Source organism: Aythya fuligula, chromosome 11 (assembly GCF_009819795.1).
Source record: "Aythya fuligula isolate bAytFul2 chromosome 11, bAytFul2.pri, whole genome shotgun sequence".
NCBI classification, from domain to species: Eukaryota; Metazoa; Chordata; class Aves; order Anseriformes; family Anatidae; genus Aythya; species Aythya fuligula.
The window spans coordinates 8159257-8178955 of record NC_045569.1 but is presented as its reverse complement, the minus strand read 5'-3'; the positions used below and the strand labels follow the sequence as shown (position 1 = coordinate 8178955).

Genomic DNA, 19699 nt, shown 5'->3' with positions numbered 1-19699 from the left:
GGGGGGGTCCCGGCGCGGGGTCGGGCCGGGTCCGGCGGCAGGCTGAGAGCACAGAGCGCAGAGCTGCGGGGTAAGCGGCGCCCCGAGCGCTGAGCGGAGGGCGCTGGGCTGAAGGAGCCGGTCGGTAGCGGACCCCCCGGGGCGGGCACAGCGCCTGCCTCGCTCGCCCTTTGCTGCCGCAGCGCCGTCCCCGCCGGTGACTGCCCGGCAGCCGGCTGGTGCCGCGGGGCTCGGAGCCGGCTGCAGCCTGCGGCTCGCCTCCAGCGGAGCCCCGGGGCACCGCGGAGCCGTGGCCGCAAGGCGCGGGGCATCCCGGCGGGGCTTCCCGGGGAGCCCGGCGACAAACTCGGCGGCAGCAGCGCTGGGCGAGGAAGCGGCGAGCGCACAGCGCGAGGGAGCGGGGCTGCGGTGGCTGCTGGTGTGCAAGCCCAGCGGTGGTTTTGTCACGCACGTTCTCAAGTTTAGGCATTCTTTTTGATTGAGCTCTTCATTCCTTTCAGGCATTTGGTGGATTTCTATTTTTTTTCTGACACCTGGTCATTTGCTGTACTAAAACCAGTTACGAGCTCCATGTGGTAAGGGTGCTCGCAGCTACCCCCTAAATAAGAAAATGAACTCCTTTTAACAAGACTTGGAGATAGCTCTTAGAGGAAGCAAGAGGCGAAGGCTACTAACTGCTTGGGAGGTATCAAGGACACGTCTGAGAATGACATTTAGGTTTAATTAGCCTGCTAGCAGATAGTGCAATTCCTAAAACTTTTTCAGTACACAAATATTTGAGCTCAGTACTGAGGCAGAATGAGATTTTACTTCTTTTGTTTTAAAAATAAATACATAATGCGGTAAAATCCCATTCTTGAAGAGAGCCGTAAGGTACAACTTAATCTAAATGAGCAAACAGGGTATGTTTGAAATAGTCATGTGACTGAAATGATCTTTATTTTGGGGGAGAGCTTTTATAGAAATTAATTTTGAGTATGTTTGGATAGCAAAGAACCATAAAACAAACCCCAGATCCTTTTTCAGTGTGTTCTTTTTATCTGCTCATTAAGATAACTTCCAGTTATCATCTTTTGGGGATACTGCATCTGGTGGATGCTTCGAATAGTTAGCCATTAAAAGCACACACAAGTGTGCTTGGTAATAACAATTCACTGTTTTAAGTGTATGGGGAGTAAAGCACATGGGTTTATGTAAAGACAAATCTGATTAGTTGCCAAGGCTTTTCCCAGCCTCCAGTATGGCTGTACATTAGTGCATATTTTTGCTAGAGAGCTGAACATGCTGCAGTTTGGGGTTTGAGCCCTCAGTCTTCCCAGAAACCCAGTAGTGGTTCCCACAAAAGAACAAATGTATTATTTCCCCTAGTGCTCCAGTGCCCAAGAAGCACAAATGTGCATGCGATTTCCCACGTGGCTCACTTTAATCTGTGGCTTCTCAGCTACAGAATAGTAACCCAGTGTTTCTATAGCTTTCTCAGCATTCAACAGGGGACACACAGAGAGTTCCTACCTCACAGGCCCAGTTCAGCAAAGTACTTGAATATACTTTAATTTGGTGATTTACAGGAGACTAGGATATTTTTAACTCTAAACATGATTTAAATCCTTTCCTAAACTGAAGCCCTTGTTAACAGAATCAGATCATGAAGATGAAGATGGACAGGACTTTCAAGTAATTGAAGAAGTTGAAACGGTATCCGTATATATATCTCAGTATACAAGGTGACCTAACTTTAATGTATATAGTGTAATCTTTCAAACAATGTAACCAATATTAATATTGGTTTAGATGAAAAATGTGTAGGAAAAAGGGTAGAGCTGACCTGAACTGTTTTCAGCAAAGTAAACTGCCACAGAGCAAAATAGACTAAATTTCAGGTTAAAATACTCTAACCTGATATACAAAGTAATCTTCCAAAGATCTCCCAAGGTGCATGCAATGTAAATGTTTGAACATGCACAGAATTGCATTCCGAGTTTCTCTGAGAGTAAAGCTACAGCTGTGTCTTAAAAGAAGACTTTGAGTTTGGAAAGTGTTGAGTGGATGAACAAACAATCCTTTGTCTTGCAAGTACTGGTTCACTGCATTCACTGCACAGGTGTAAACAAGTTAGAATCAGGTTTAGCAACAACTTCTGCTGTAACAATTTGTTTTCTTTGCCTTATGTCACCATACATCAGTTTATTTTTCTAATGAGGTAGACAGCCCGATTTATTCTGTTTCAGACTGATACATACCTAAACTTCTGGTAAGAGTGAAACAAACATCTCAGAGAAAAATAGTTGCTTATATAAATAAATGCATGGTTACCTAATGATTTACTTTTAAGTCTTAAACATAAACAAGTAGACAAATCTGAAATTGTACTACTTGTTATCAAAACTTAAGCACAAAGTAGAGTTATAGATACACACATACATACCCCTGGACTGTTCAGGAGATATTTTCACTCCCTTCTTCACCACCCCCAATTTTTATGAATACGCGAGCAACAGTCTTAAAAAGTATTCTTTTAAATTATTTCATTCTCTGCAGTCAGTTTGTAAATTTGTAGTACACTGAACAAGTATAGTCCTAGTCCAAACAACCGACGAGGTATAGCACATCCATTCAACACACAACACACTGATGCAGTAAAAAACTGTCAGCTTCCTCCAAGTTATTTTCTGCTGGATCGGTGAACTTAAGCAACTCATGAAAAGGTTTAACACATACCCGTAGCAGCAGAGAGATGGTGAGATGCATACCTGGCAGTAAGATAGGAAAGGAGATAGGAGATCTCCTTTTGGCAACAGCAAAATCAAGGTTTTTTGGCTGTTCAAGGGCCCACAGCCTGATTAAATCTGATAAAGGAACCAGTCTGAAATGTAGGTTATATCCTATTTATATTTTCTGTTATGAGAGCTATTGGATATTATATAGTTTTGTGGGAGATTCTGAGAAAAGGGAGGTTAAATTATAAAGCACTGCTAGCTCTAATAAAATGCAGCTTCTAATCAGATTCTTGACTGCTGCATATTTTTATAACACAATTTATATATACTGCATTGTGTGAATGTTTTGCATTCTGCAGTAAATTTCAGCTCTGGTAACCATAATAAAATACACAAGCGATTCTGTGAGCATAATGGGGTGTTACCCTACTCTATACTTGGCCTCCGTATTCATGTTTGTCTTTGTTGTAACCTCACCCACAGTGCACTACACAACTGTGTAAGTTTGAAGCCTTTTTAATAATACACACAGAATCCAGATCTTAGATGCTGAAAATAATCATCTCCAGGCTGACCTATTTCTTGTGGAAAACAGGATTTTAGTTCTGAAGTGGATAACGTTGGTTGGTTCCTTTGTGCCACGTTATTTGAATCGTGGTTGTGTACACAAAGAAAGCAAAGTTGCATATCTGTAAGACAGCCCAAGAGGACAGCCTTTGGGTGGTGACGTTGCTGTTACAGCCTGGTATCACAGGGAACTGCCATTTCAGATTTTCTTGTATGGACAGGACACTTAAAGAGCTAGAGAAGCCATTTAAGGGCCAAAGAAAAATAGAACTGTCTGCTTATAAAGTAAGTACAAACATGTTATACCTTTTGAAATGGGCCTCTAGGGAACGTTTCCTTTGTACTACTAAAAGCTGTAGTTATTTCTGGTGAAATGGGCGATTTATTTTATTTGGTCATTTAACGGGCAAAAATCATTTAACTGAGGAAGAACTTTCATGTAGATGGTGCAAGGAGAAGAACTACTATATCTACTTTAAAGGTGAAAGAGAAATAAGGATTCTTTTACTGTCTGTGATTCTTTGCATTTCTTCCAATACAGGATAGTTTGCCTATTTGTTTTATTTACACTTTAAAGTATAATTAAGACCAAAAAAAATAAGAACACTGAAAAATAAAACCTTCCATGTTAGGCACGTTTAGTAACTTATTTGCTACGTTAAGCCTTGAGTTCAGCTTACAAGAAAAGAGAATGTAATAATGGTAGATGGTTGTAGAGTTGTCATGTTGACAGAATAACAATTTCTTTACATTGCTTTTTAGCAATGTAAACTGAAAGCTGGCTTCTGTCTAGACAGTTCCTATTCCATATTTTAAAAATAATAGTCCAAATTTAGATTTGCTGACTTCTGCTGAATTCACAGCCTAGATTACTAATTTCACCTGACATTCAGATGCAAGAAGCACTCAAGTGAAACACACATGCTCTCTCCAAGAAATAAATTGTTTTTATTTGTGAAATGCAAGAACTCTACCACTAAGATCTTATCTGACTGAATAATAATAAGTCTGAGGAGTGAGTCAATTATATGCACTGACTGTCAAGGTACAAACCATAATTTAATTAGCTAGCCAGAAACAATAATTTAGGTGCTTTAAAAGCATCAGGAATACAATTCTGAATAACCATGGCATAATGTTGTTGTTTTTGAACTTCTCGGTGTTTAGGCATGCTTTAGTATGAATTTATCTTCACTCTGTAGCTCTGCCCTTAGAAGTTAACTGAACTTGACGGTATACTTGAATGTTTGCCATTAACTCTGAATTAATGGAATGTACACATAATATTGCTGTCAAAGTACAAGAAATATCTTAGCAGCAACACTATAAGATGCATTCCAATAGCTGTTCCTTCAGGGGAAAAGGTCACTAGGATTAATAATGACATGCTATGTTTATGTGTTTGTTTTTAGGTGCTGTTTTGGAAGAATAGCCTCTGATCAAGATTAAAAATTGTTGTTGCAATAATATGCGAACAGGTAACGTCTTCCAGGTATTTACTTGGATATGTATACATGTATAATTAGTATTCATTGAAGTTGCATTGATTTCAACAGCTGCCACTGGGATCGTAACAACTGCTCTGTGGGACTCCCTTCACTTACTAGGCAGCAAACTAGTTCACTAGGCAGTGGAACAAACTCTCTAAGATGTTTGCTTTGATAATGCCTAACATATCACAGGTTTTAATTGATTATCACACAGTCCAAAACTGATTTGTCAGCATTTCCCACCACTCCCCCTTCCCTTGTGTTTTAGCAGACTTCAGGTTTGGGCAGTCTGTAGTATTTTATCCTCTGGACTAGGCATGACAGCTGAGGCAATGTGGATTATCAAGGGTAGTTTAGTTCTTTGAGGGTTAAGGTGGTGCTGAGCCTTTATTTGTTTTTCTTTTTAATAGACAGGATGGCCAGGTTAAAAAAAGTTTGAATGGGAACAGGCAAGATAGTTTAGGGGCAGGTTTTCATGCACGTCCTTGAAAAAAATAATTGTGCATCAATGTATTTAGAAGCTGCTTTTACCTCTGCCAGTTTTAAGTAATCAGACTAGTTTTAAAAAGAGCACTATTTTTTCATTCTTTTCCACCCCTCCACCAGTAAAAGATGACTTTTTTTATTTAAAAAAAAGTAACTTGTCTCCTACTTCTCTTTTTAATCTCTCACATAGAAAGATATATCAAAATACAGACATATCGTGTAGAACATATGTTGATAGCATTTCTGCAATCATTAATTGCAAAGGTAAAGCTTTCATATTTTTTAATTGCCCGTCATCATGTGAATTGTTAAACTTCTCTATTTTGATTATACTAGTATGAATGTAGTATGCATTTAACTTTCAAAACATATAATCGGCATTTTTAGCTTAATATATTAACTTATGTCATGAAAAATTGTAACACATTCCCCAGTGTTAATGTACTTGGATTTTTCCTTGTATTGAAACCTTTCTGATTTTCCATTATATTCTTCTCCATCACCGATCTTAAATTCAAGGGGATAAACTGTTCCTTTCATACACTCCTGTCCAGAGCTGTAGCTATCAAATTTGATCCAAACTACTGTATTTCAGTAAAGTGGGCATGGAATATAATAATACCTTTTTTGTATCAAAACCCACTACTAGTAGCATCCTGAATTTTCTTTTATTCTTTTTCATATTTGTGTGCTCTACTTAATACTGCATTACTCGGGTACTTTCATTAAGTAGTAGCAAAATATTAACACAAAAGCTAGGATTAATAAAAAGCACAGTTGGTTGGAAAATGGAGCACCTGGCCCACATGGATGTAGACGCTTCTTCAAATATCACATTTCTGGTAAAATTAAGGTTACCATTTTTCCCTTAGCATTGGAAATAATGTCTAGCACTAGAAAGAAACAGCCTGTAGGGAAATTGTCTGTAGTTATAATCGAAAAGGTTTTGAAGGCCTCCTAGGCACTTTTTGTTCTCTGTCCCTCGCTTTTCATAAGACAGAGTGCCTGAGGTATTTTTCCAGAACAGAAATGCCTAGCTGGATTGCAGAGCTGGTCCTTAATACATGGATCACACTGTAACAGCAAGAGGATCTTTTTCCCCAAATGTTCGGAGACCTGAATGACTGAGGCACCTAGTTTGCTTCAATACTCTACTGCTCTGCCAGTATAAAAAAGTAAGACAGGTACATTTCTGAATAAAAATGAGGAAAAGGCATAGACCCATAAGGCAGAATTTTAAGAAAGTTAACAAGTTCTCTCAAGAACAACTTCTAAGGCTTCCCCTGAGCTGTCTGTGAAGACCTTTTTCTGTGGGGCCTACCTTCTACTATCTCGCTCCTCCATCTGGTAAAATGTCAACAACATTTGACTCCCTCAGATACTTAATGGAGTTGAGACCAGGTCAAAGTTGAGAGTTTTGCTTTTTCTCTTAGTTCTTATAATTGCATAGATATCCTGATACAGTGTTCTTGCATTCAATATCCTCTCTCTTCATTTAAGGAAGGATATGGCCTTCAATGCAGTTACACTGCCACAGAAGTTCTACTGTTACATTCAAAAAGGCTAAAATCTAATCATTTGTAGTTCTTGTTCAAAAATTTTCTTTTTTTTTTTTTTTTCCTGTTGCCATTTTATTCTAATTGTAGTTATACTGTTACTCATGCAAAATAATATTGTCTTTTACAGTGAACCTGCAGTAAATGATTTGCCACTAGACAAGCACAGATAGCCTCAGAGTTAAAGTAACTTTCCATTTAACTCCTAGTAATGTTGGTGAAGCACACATCTGTTATGCCACATCTTGAACCAGGGCAATCAGGTCAAACATCAACAATCTTTCCAGCCTTACATCTCTCCTCCAGCTTCCTAATTTATCTGCACACACACTAAAAGGTCTGGTTACCATTTGAATGTTAACACTTTGATAGCACCAATATGAAACTGAATTCCTGTTGATCTCTGTGATAGAACTGCCTTGGTCTTAAAATGATATATGGACATCATCCACACTCCTGTGTCAATATGACATTGTAGAAATTGAAGAATGTGTGAAAAGACAGACAGTAGGATTACTAAAGATGGCCCAGTACCTACCAGGGTGCATGATGTGTTTGTTGCACAGGGTAAGGGATAGATAAGCTTTTCTACTACTCTGAAAGGTCAGATTTATTCTACGCACAAAGCCATGGAAGCTGCCTTTAAGGAAGAATGTCTTATGACCACACTTTCTCCTTTTTCCTGCAAGAGTAAAGAGGAACCAAAACTATTTGTTTTCTGAGAAACAAATAAGAAAATTAAAATCTCAACTCCTTGTCAACAACGCTGTATTTTGTATAGAGCATGTCTTCCATGCATAAGTAGTGACACAGCAGAATTCTGATTTTCAGAACTTCTGGGAGAAATAACAGCAAAAACAACACCTGAAGTGTGAGGTAACACATGATTCTCAGGCTTGTAATGTCAGAAGACTGTTCTATTTTACTTTTGATTGAGATATTGTGGTTTCATAAGACTGAAAGTATAAATATATACACATATATATAAAATGAGTTAATGACACATTAAATATATGCAGTCCAACTTCCAAATTTAGACTGCTGTCAACAAGAATGTAATTGCAGTCAGCTATTCCATTTATCATATAGTGGGCAATTGCTTCTATAAGTGCCAGCATCAGTGTCCTGGACATTTCATTAGAATGCCTAGTTATGTTTAAAACATAACTTAGGCTTCTTGCATGAACTGCATTAAAAAATAAATAAATAAATAAATAAATTTTGAGATTTGTGGAAATTGCATTGTAACAGTCTTCTATGTATGTAACACTTCACAGGCTAGGTACTTTATTATGATGAGAAAAACTGGTAGTGTCCAACTGCTATGATTCAGTTCTTAATACAGCCTGAAGAAGCTTTAAAATGCCCTGGGCCACAGCTGGGAATATTCTGGGATTATCTGTACTGACTCTGATCCTCTCATAGAAACTAGTTAAGCTCAAAATTGTTTATGCCAATGTAACAGGACAAACTGGACTTCGTATTATATGTATCCCTTTATTTTGTATGGTTTGTGGTCACAAAAGGCAAATGAGGTAATGGAAAATACAAAAGTTCCTGTTCCTACAAGATAAACTTTTAAAATTTATTCATAATCTTAGTGTTCTCTATCTGATACAGTGACCTTTTTTTTGTGATCTTTTTGTGATCTTTTTGCATGTAATTACATAAAACAATTTTGTGATCTTTCTGCATGTAATTACATAAAACAATTTTTCAAGATGGATAATGACATACACTGCTAGCCTGGAAGGCAAGACTAATTCCATATTTGTTCCTAGTGTAGTGATAGCATGTTTTTTTTGTTGTTGTTCTAGTTTGTTTTTATTAAAATGAAGCTGTCCTCCTCACTCCCCCCCCCCCCCCCCCCCCCCCCAAAAAAAAAAAAAGTATAATTATTGATAAAAATCCAGAAATCTCCATTTTTCACTGTGTTTATTTTGGTCTTATTTTGAAGATCATGAAGAACTCTGTGGCACCAGTTATGGATCTTTTTGTCTAAATGGAGGAATTTGTTATATGATTCCTACTGTATCCAGTCCATTCTGCAGGTTAGTGATGCCAAAACTTGTGTTTTTAAATATTGGACAGTAGCTATCTCAAAACTTTCTCCATTTTGCTCCTTTAAGAACGTATTGTTAAACCATTACATGAAAGAAAATACCTGTTACCTTGGCTATCCCAAATTCAGTAATTCATGCTCAGATTACTTACCTAGCCCACACAGAAATGACAGTGAAGAAAAACAGTCATGTACTTGGGATATACTTGTTTGATGGTTGCAACAGTACTCAGTTATGTATGCATTCAGAATGATATCTATATTTAGGGCCATGTTTCCTCCCCTCATTACAATATAGAAAGGAACAAAACACCCTTTGCCTAATGGAGAATAAGCTGTAGGAAAGGCATTCAGAATGGCAAAGTACCTTGCCAGCTTTTCTTCCAGATGAATTATATTGCAAAAATTCTGATAACATAAAAATGGCCTGACCTGAACAAAAGGAGGAGGCATGCAAAAAGGAATATAATCTTTTAAGGGAGAAAAAAACAACACAACACGTAACTCAAGACTTACTGTGTTCTCTGAATCTCACTGCAACACTTGAAGGGCAGTATTTACAGTGACAGACCACTTGCTAAAGAAACATCTAGACAGCGCATACAGATGCTTCTTGGGCCATTAGTTTAAAGGTCCATTTTTCCCTTTGGAGCCCAGGTTGCACGCTGGAAAAAGAAACATTTCCTGCTTTTGCATGTATATTTGTTTCCTGTGTAAATACAGCCCTCTCTCTCTTTTTTTTTTTTTTTTTTTAAAAACAAAGACATAAGACGATGCTAAATTTAATTTTAGTTTGTCATGGTTCTGTATTTACTAATTCTTAGCTATTGTTTATCAAGATAAATTATGGTTAATTTAATGAATTTACATAACATAATAATAGACATTCAGACACCTACTGTATATACTTCAGGATACTACCTATTTTCCTCCCTATGGCAGCATCCACTCCATCTCCAATCATAAGCTGTAACTAACAATAATAGGGTGAAGCAGACAAAGGAAACAGTCTTTTCTAAGGTGTCTAATTCAAATATTACTTTCTTTTGTTTTATATGGGACAATTCAATCTAAACCAAAAAAAAAAACCTCAGGTACGTAAACTCATCTAGTAGGTGAGAAAATAATTTTGTGGTAAATGTTCATTTAAAAATATATACAGAATATCACTGTCATATAATAAATCAGATCCGGAAATAACGATAAAGCACAAGCGTGCTGCATTGTAATGATTTATTCTAGCTGATAAACCTCAGACTTCTGTGATGTAAAATAAATACTATGTGCACACAAAGTAATGCATTTCATGCATGTTGATATATACATGTGTTTTTTTTTTTTTCTCAAGAAGGAATCCCTTATTATTGACATTAAAATAATAAAATGAAAAAAAGTAAACTAAGCAGCATCGGTGATAAGATTTCAAAGCATCCACTCTCAACTGTTGCTGGACTACATAACAAAAAAGGTCTATCTGATGAAGTAACATGTATTCAGAAAAACTCAATCTTCAGGAGCACAAGTCGGTCAGCATAGACAACTTTACTTTAAAAGAGCTCCAAATGAAGGAATTTGTAATTCAGGTACTAGAAGATTTTATAATCTGCTGAAGCACAAAAAGTACCATTATAAGAGCATTTCTGTTATACTCAGGCAATCCTATAGCATTTAAATTATCAAGTATTTTTCCTCTGTATCTAATGGTTGATTATGAAGTTATATGGGTTTAAATAGAACGCTTCTATTTAAGTATGTCCTCATTCTAAGCATGTTCCTTAATCAGTCAGAGGAGGCTAATTATAGATGAGAAAGGTTTTGTTTACACACAGATATCTTAGTAATCAGCAGTGATGTGAATAGAAACAACAGAAAAAAATGCATTGCTATTCAGCAGAATGCAGAAAAATATTTGGCATTCTGGATCCTCAAGACTGGCATCATCACAGTTGTTCAAAGTTTCTATGATACAGATTTCTTGCAGAAAACCTAAAGCTTCCAAGTGCTCTCAAATGATTACTTCCCACCAACACAACAACTGAATCAGAAATTTAGAACCAAAGGCTGCATCACTGTGAAGCACTGATTAGAAAGGGGAAATGCCCCCTGATTAGAAGGGGGAAATGCAATAAGAATGTACTAGCAAAATGTAAAAGTATCTTAAAACACATTTGCCTTGGCATGCTATTTATTTAGACAAATGTGTTGTGCTCAACATAGTCCACATTACCTGATGCAATGTCATTGGAAGTAATTCCACAACATAAGTGGGAAAATTGCATCATTCTTTAGAAACATGTATTTTGTAGCATGCTCAAATTAAGAGCCACTGTTTACTTTTGGACATTTCATTTATTTACACTATTAAGAAATTGATATATATACATAGAAGATATTTAATAAAATTAAACATTAGTTGACCCTCCCCCACCAGTGCAACAAAGCAGCTTTTAAATACAGCTGATGTATGTTAAAACATGAAGTTGCTCAGCTGCCATCTTCATTTGTTCCTTTTCTAGCACTGAGTTAATGACCTTAGCAGCAAAAGGCACACCTGTCACCATATACAAGATAAGCTTCAAACCTGGGAATGCTCAATTGTACTACAGAAACAAACAGGCAGCAAAAGAGAGAAGGCTGTAAAAGCAGCCGCCTCAGGTGTATCATCAAACACGGGGCTGAAAGATGTTTGCCTCAGCACCTGATATGCAGCTGTCCCAGAATCATTAATTAACACAGTGCAGAATTAAGATTTCATTGCCTGAGGTGAAGTTCTGATATTTCCATGTGCTTACTTGAAAGATAGCTGAGAGTCATCTTTTTTATTTCAGACAAGATACAGGTTGTGTGCTGCTTTTTCTATGTTTGTTTTTTGTTCTCTCCCTCCCTCTTTATAATCAACATTTTCCAGAGTAGAACACAGAACATGCTTTAAGATGTATGCTCAGCACTTTACAAACCATGAGGGTATTTTAAGACCTCCTATAGAAACTGATGCAATGCTGTCGTGTTCCTTTGCTTATTTTGGGCATAGTACTGCCTTAAACATCTGGTTCTGCTTTCTATTTCATACAATGTGGCTAAAATCTCAACAACCTTTTAGCTGCACTGGCATTGCATTTCCAATTTTTTTAATGTATGTTAAATGTGGCTTCCATGGACTGTTCATGACAGGTCAGTCTACCTTATCACAACAGTTCTCTAACCGTGACATTTTAACCCTAATCCTACCTATGCAGCTCTCTTTAGCTAGAAGGACCATCTTTTCTTCCTCCTGCTTCATTTTATACTCATTCTCTAGAACTTTTCTACAATCCTTCATTTGATGCCAAAGCCTATTTATTTTTTTATTCCTGTATCATTTTAGCCTTGCATTATTCTCCAGATGTCATTGGTATTCAAAAATACTTATATGAATATTACATTCCATTTTCTATTCCTGTTATTCTATTCAGCTCTACAAAGCGTTTCTCTCACTTGCTAGAGAACAATGCCCCACTCAAACTACATTTCTATTCTTAAAGCATTCTACAGTACAGGAATAGGCTACTGAAGTGCCACTACACTTACAGTAAGTATCTGGAATATTATCTCAAGCAATCAGGGCAGCCTGCCTATCTTTCCTCCTCCCAGCACTCAAATGTAGTAACTCTGAATAGTCTCACGTTGTCCTTATTAAATGGAGACTGTTTGATCAGCAGCACAGCTTTAATACATGATAAGGATACCTGTTCCCATCCTGGCCCATATCACTCTCCCAGTGATCCGTGCAAATCTTCCATTTTATTTTCAAAAGCAAATAATTAAAAGAAATGGTAGTAATTCTTTGTGCAATACTTTAGACCAGTAGTACTGAAAGAGTAGTCCATAAACTACAGGAAACTGGTGCTGGGAGCCATACCAGGCACGCATGGTGGTATACTGACAGTAATATGTTTGTTAGATTTAAATAAGCTAAACTGTTTCTCCCCCTTTCAACTTTTAATCCCTCATCTAAAGTTATACCTTGCCACTGCCAATGGAGAACACTAAACACGTTAAGGAGTTCAGCCCACTTTCCTCAGCTAGAGCCCAAAATTGCTTATGGCACAGATTATTACAACGTCAGTGCCAGAAATAGCAAGAAGGAGCAAGATCTTCAGTAATTCAAATAGAAAGGAGCAAATATACATACAAGAAAAATACATACAGAATGTAGTTGTTGAACTAAGTGCTTTCCATTTTCTGTGATGCAACAAATTCCAAGAAAATTTTGCGGAATAAGTGCAAAAAATAAGACAAATAAAGAAAATTTTAGCTTCAGCTAGCTCATTCCAGCTTTTCAGAAGCATCGTTCCCTAGAATGCTTCGCTTGACTACCTGTATATGCAAACGAGTCCTGTCTGAAAGAAGTATAAGCATCCAAGGTGTTTCTCTGCACTGTGTGCAATACTTAGTAAAGCAGTGGGAATTTTTGCTTCTTCTGCAGCTCCTGATGTATTTTGAATTGTCTTTGGAAAAAATTTTCAGAAGCTCAATATGTAAAATAAACATAGTAGGGAAATCCTTTAGGTAGTTCTCTCAATGAATGAGAGGGTCATTCCCCAATCATGTAACATTTCCCTGTATAAGTTATTTTACTTCATAAGCTACCTTTGCTAGTCAAGTGTCTTAGGTGCACTTTGCCTCAATGAATGCTCATTTCATTTATGCAGCTGACAGTACCAGCTCATTAGCAAAGAGCAATAAAAAGTTACACCAAAAGAAAAAAGCATGACTACTGCGTGCAAGGTAAGAACCAATAGGATGACAGAGTTAACATTGAAAAGGTGGATTTAATTCAGTTTGCCTGTGAAGGCAAACTTAAATACAAAATATATTGCTCATCCAATGAATGTATAACAAAAGATATAGTTTAACATTTTAACATATAAAAGCAGTGTGAGTCAGAATACAAACTTAATACCCAACATGCCCAATTACCTATATTCCAAAAATAAGAAGCAAGTGGAAATTCTATAAGAAAGTATGCTCTGAAACTAATATAAATCTCTCCCCACTCCTACACCACTTAAGACCAAAAGCAGCCATTAGATTTCACAAACAAGATATGCTCTAATCTGTATAAAATTTGGTTTTCCAGGTGTATTGAGAACTACACAGGAGCCCGTTGTGAAGAAGTTCTGCTGCCCAGCATCAAGTCTCAAACAAAAGGTGACCTGTTTGCAGTTCTCTTGGCTTCACTACTTCTGCTTGGAGTTCTTTTAATTGGAACATTCTACTTCCTTTGCAGGTAAAAGTGCTTCAGAGCGTTGAAGCTATTTAATCAAGTAGAAATTTCTTCTGGTAATCATGTACTAATTATTTGAATATAAAAGTATGTAATGCATTATCCATAAGGTTTGTGTGGTTATTCAGCATAATTAATGTGGATGTCTCAACTTGTTGCCTGTGGTATTCCTTCTAAATGACTTTTCTAAGCTATTACTTCTAGTTGCTTTGTAAAAAGAAAAAAAACCACCACCAACAAAAAACCACAACACATCTAGTAAACTAGTTTCTGATAGATTTTACAGTATACCTAGAGTTATTACTTTCAAATATTGGTCAACCCTTACGTTCTCCAAAGATTTAGAAGTAGAAGCAAATTACCGAAGTGACTAGAAACTGTTTCACTGCATTGAGTTGGCAGCCAAACTAACTGATGCCTTTACAGCTCCTACTTTAATGAGGAAAGTTGTAAGTAAAGAATCAAAATCAAGAACCATCCCAGACAGATATTCATTAACTAACAGAAATTTAGAACACATCAGAGGGCTAACACATCTACCCAGGATCAATCACGCTGAACTAGCATGAAGAGGTCAGTGCTGTACAGCAAGTGCCACAGGTTCTATTTTTGTAGCATTAGGACTACTAGGTGTATTAGGATTCCCAATGAAAACACGTAAAGAGTTAGTAGGATTAAATAACCCATCTATTTGATGCTGTAACACTAAATACATACATGTATATCAGTAGACTTGCACCAAACCCAAACAAACTTACCCTCTGCATCTGAGTAGACAACTTCATCTCCTATTTCCTCCCTTGTCTTTAGGGTACCGTGCCTTTTGCAAGAGCTTACTTTCCCTTATGCTGTGAACATGTATTGATGAGATAACTTGCTAACCCCTGTAATTATTAGCGATCATTCGCTTTTTCTGTTGCTGCTCTTCTGCATTTCTCCTTAGCTATGATATCCCAAGGTTTTTGCAATTCTATTCTTTGCTCTTAAATAATCATATTACCAAATCAACCTCTCTGATCCATGCCTTTCAGGGAAGAGCCAGTCTACTTTCACTTCAGCTACTGTCACAGAAACCCACCAGGTGCCTGTTTTTCCCATAGCTGAGGACATTGAGAAGAGATTTCAGAGTATTTGACAAACAAAGTTCGTATTAAATAAAGTTTTTGTAGAGGATACTCCTTACCTTAGTCACTTTAATTAAATTAATCCTGTCTTATCAGCAGTGCAACCACAGATTAGTAGTTAGCAAGAGTATTTGCAGATTACTATAAAGTTACCAAAACAGAATACGGTTTTTAGTAACTTAGAAAAATTCATGCAAGTCTCATAACTTTTTGTTTCTTTAGAAGCAAATCTTGTCTTCGAAAAGAGGAAAAAAGGCTTCAGAGAGCAGAGAATTTAAAGACTAATCCATTCAGGAAACCCTTTTGTCTTGTATACAGTAAGGTATACAAGTAAGATATACCTTCAATAAGGTGAAGGCTGGAGACAGCCTACTGAGTTTTACAGACAAAGAGCCTTGCATAATAGAGTACACAAGCTTAAAAGTACAGCAATTGCAGGCCTACACAAGTCCTCTCTTACACAGTTTTAAGGTGAGCCTCAAACACCATTTACTTATAGGAGATCAATTTACTCAGTCCTTATTTAACTGGCAGAACAGGTAGAGTCTCTTTAAAACAGAAACAAGGTCAGCAACTCAATCTTGACACAGTTGCCCTTAAATCTAGCTTACATACCAGGTTAACTTAGGAAATCTCATAAAAATCACAATTAATTTCTTTAAAGTACAGAACATTACTGTCTAAAAACTGACTTATCTCACCTTGAACACTCCAGAAGGCGGGTGTAACACAACCATCATATACTAGGGAACTCTTCTATAAAAGAAACACTTCACATCCAAAAGTCCTTATTTCTTGACTGATGTAACCAATGTATCAGAGGAGTCTTACCTAGCTACTTTAATTTATTCTCCTGTCCTTAGATGTACAAACAAGGATAATTGCTAGCAGCTGTCATTAATATGTTTTGTTTTGCCCTACCAGCTGTATCATAACATATTAGAAGACAGCGGGACCAGGGCCTGTAAGGGTTAGCTGAAAGTTTGTGTTGTCATTGACTTTGTCCTCTTTGACAGGATATATTGCATCTAAGTTTTAGAGAAATATATTATGCTATCAGGTTTCCACTACTACACTTTGTTAGCAAATATGCTTGATCCAAAAGAAGAAAGCAGAGTTTCTTCCCCCATATTGTGTGTAAGTAAGCATTTCTGTGGCACTTTAAGCAGAGGATTCTAGTGTGTTTTTAGTACGTAATGTGATCTGGGAGAATGCAGAAGAGGAGACATTAATTGCAACTTATTATAGAGAAACTGATTCCCTACAATTATACATCAGCTCTTTTAGGAAATCAATGCTGTATTATTTTGTCACTGTAATCACTTTCATCTGCCCTCCTTTCCAAGTTTTCTTCCTCTCAGGCTGCTTGTGGCAGATTTCAGAACCAGGCATGTGTGCGTCCATTTAATGTTCCCCACAAACAAATTCATGCAGCATACAAGGACAGGAGAAAGGACAGCGTTACTCTGCTCATAAAACTCATATGTAATGGTGAAAGTAGCCTGTAAAAGAGAAGGGCTGCATAGGAAAAGCTCAGGGTGAACGTTAGGAAACAACTCTCCTTTTATATTTAGCTGATTTGTCGCATTTTTATCAAAGATTTACTTTTTTCAATCTGCTGTTAGGCTGATTTCATGCTGTATTTGATTATATACAAGGATTCCTCACAATGATATAGTTTAAGAAATCAAACCTACAAGGATAAGGCAAAGGAGAGAGAAACAAAGACAATGAAGAAACAGTATTTGAAATAGCTGGAGGGTGAGAATGATGGAAAATAGAGTGAAATAACAATAGGGGAATTAAGGTCTGAGTGAAAGGAACAGCAGAGAATGTAGGGAAGGAAGAGGGAATTCAGGAGTGCTGAAGGACTGGTGATGAAAAAAACAGCTTATAACTGGGAAGTATAAACAGTTGTCTAGATTAAACCTCCTATTGTTGCTGAAACTTGCTGAAGGAATGGCTACTTTAGAACTCTCTCTGAGTTTCAGATAAATAGGATATAATTATTTAGGTAGTAATGAGTTGGTTTACTTTCCTTTTATGAAAAATTATGAAGAATCTTTAACAGTTACAAAGAAAAGACTATGTTTTTATGCCTCATCAAAAATGAGTCTCGTAGAACAGTTTTATATCACCATAAGAACAGTGCTGTCCACACCCAAAAGTAATGCGGAAACCAGTTCAGCACTTTAGCTTCCTATTTATTTCCAGGACTGTTCTGTTTCATGGGCAATAAATGTCAATTCTCTGTCAAAGAGGGAATCCCAATCTTTAAAGAGCATGCTCACTTCTGCTTGCTGCATTCCTCTCGAAGCTCACTCAGCACGTTGCTATGTCCAGCTATTGGATAAGGACATCTGGACATATATGAGGACACAATAGATAAGGCTGTGCAAAGCCCCATACAACCTGACTTTGAACACTTCTAGGAAGGGGACATCATGCCAACAACTGTATTTTTAGCAAAGACTGCAAATGTAAAATATATCCATATATATACACACACACACACACACACATACACTTTTAAAATCAGAACTGGTGTTATAAGAGTGATTTGCTATTTAATAATAATTAAAAAAAAGTCTTGGAGTATGGGTGCAGTGCCTCTTTAGGTGCAGTATAACCTGTGAGCAGATGGAAGTACATGATCCAGTACATGGAAGTAGATCAAGCTGCTCTCAAACACACACAGCACCCTGCCTGTAAACAGCACTGATAAAGTCTACAGTTGTCCTCTGAGGAAAACAGGAAAGTATTCAGAATCCCTGCTATTACATTGTTACTGAAGGAACAAATGGTATGTTTTACTACAAGCAGTTTAGGTGTCAGTAGAGGTCCACCTGGCCTTCCTACTCCAGAAACATACTGTAAAAGGCTTACCGGAAGACAATTTAGAAAGCTGATTAGCACAGATTTCACATAACACAGTTTTTTTTTAAAAATCATAGTGCAGAGTGCCACACACACAGCTCAGAGGGGTAGAGAAAACCCAAGGGAAAACTAAACTAAATCTGCAATTTATTGCTATACTTTATTGTAAGTCATATTGAAATGCCAAATAACCTGTATGATAAGCTTATATTGATGAATGGGAACTCAGCCAGCCAAAACAACAGGGTCTAGGCATAAAGCCATTTGAGCTATCCAAGACAACAGATTTTGTGGAGGAGTTATACCACCACAGGACACAAACTGGACAGAAAAGAGAATAGCTCATGACTTTTCTCAAGAGCGCATATGTCTAATTACTATTAAAATGAAGAAGGAAAGAAACAAGAGATCATTTCTATCTAAAGGATCTGCTTCTCCTCAGGAAAGTACGGAAAATATCGCACTATTGACATTTCACTTCCAAATGCTAAGAGAGTTACTGATAAATAATATTGTGGTATCTACTCATTGTTTAATAAAGACCTGAGAAATCAGACTGGAACAGGAACATTAACTTCAGGAGAGAAGCTGTCTAGTTCCAAGTGCTGTTCCTGCCTCTGATCTCTGTTGTTCTCCCTCAAATACATGCTTCTCAGCAATGATGAGTATTAGTTCGACAGTAATTGCAGAAGACCTGTGTTACTCTCCCCTGGTAGAAGGGTCATTTAATTAGTGTCTTCTTTGAGAACTTCCTTTTGTTCTCTGTGTTGTTTGATTTATTCATCCCTGATGTCTCTTTTTTGTTTCTTACTGTCAGGAAAGCATCCATTCCCAGAACAAGTTCATCAGAGTGCGGTGCCAACCTGGTTGATACTACAAGCAGCAATGGCTGCAACAGTGAGTACACTTAAAATGAAATGATTGGACTCTGTGACAAAAGCTGGGGAGGAAGCTTTCATTAGTGAAACTCATGTTTTTTTGTTTTTCAGAAATAATAACAGAGTAAAGCATTAGCATGGAAGAGTGGTGAGAAAATGATTTGCAGAGCAACCATTAAAGTTGTAGTGGTTGAAATGGTAAGGGGGTTAAGTAAAGAAAGTAGGCTGTAAGAGCAGTCCTACTTCTGTGTTAGAGAAAACTGCAATTAATACATAAACTGTTGCATTTAATAGAGTTTTATGTTTTTTAAAGGTGTATCAAATTATACAGAAATCACTATAACCTATGTTTGGATTTTGTGAGATACTGTTTTCAATGATGAACAGATAAAAGCATGACATAATTTTGTTTCTTACTGCATGAGAAGTATGAAATCTTTCTTCACTACATAGAGAATGTGAGACAATCAGGATTTTTTAGCACGAGGTAACACCATGAACTTTTGATACGATCATCCCAAAGGAGTTGAAAACTCTCTTCATTCAGTAGCTTCAAAATTTGTATTTGTGAAGTATGTCAAGGATTTGGCTTGTTTCAGAATACTCTTACCAGATGTAGGAAAAAAGAAGTACCTTTCTTCAGCTTTTTTTTTAATTATTATTAATAGTAAGATAA

At 37.1% G+C, this 19699-nt stretch overlaps 1 protein-coding gene across 2 annotated transcripts; it reads left to right on the top strand.

Annotated features, from left to right (window-relative positions):
- The first annotated feature begins 34 nt into the window (after positions 1-34).
- Positions 35-19202, top strand: NRG4 (neuregulin 4). 2 transcript variants are annotated; one of them, XM_032195144.1, is made up of 6 exons: positions 35-70; positions 4697-4762; positions 8774-8867; positions 13998-14147; positions 18963-19042; positions 19135-19202. In XM_032195144.1, the coding sequence occupies exons 2-6, from the start codon at positions 4753-4755 to the stop codon at positions 19149-19151; spliced, it is 351 nt and encodes a 116-aa protein (XP_032051035.1). In that variant the 5' UTR covers positions 35-70; positions 4697-4752; the 3' UTR covers positions 19152-19202. The 2 variants fall into 2 exon arrangements, with proteins under 2 accessions (XP_032051035.1, XP_032051036.1); XM_032195145.1 differs by lacking the exon at positions 35-70 and adding an exon at positions 3508-3569.
- The last annotated feature ends 497 nt before the right edge of the window (positions 19203-19699 follow it).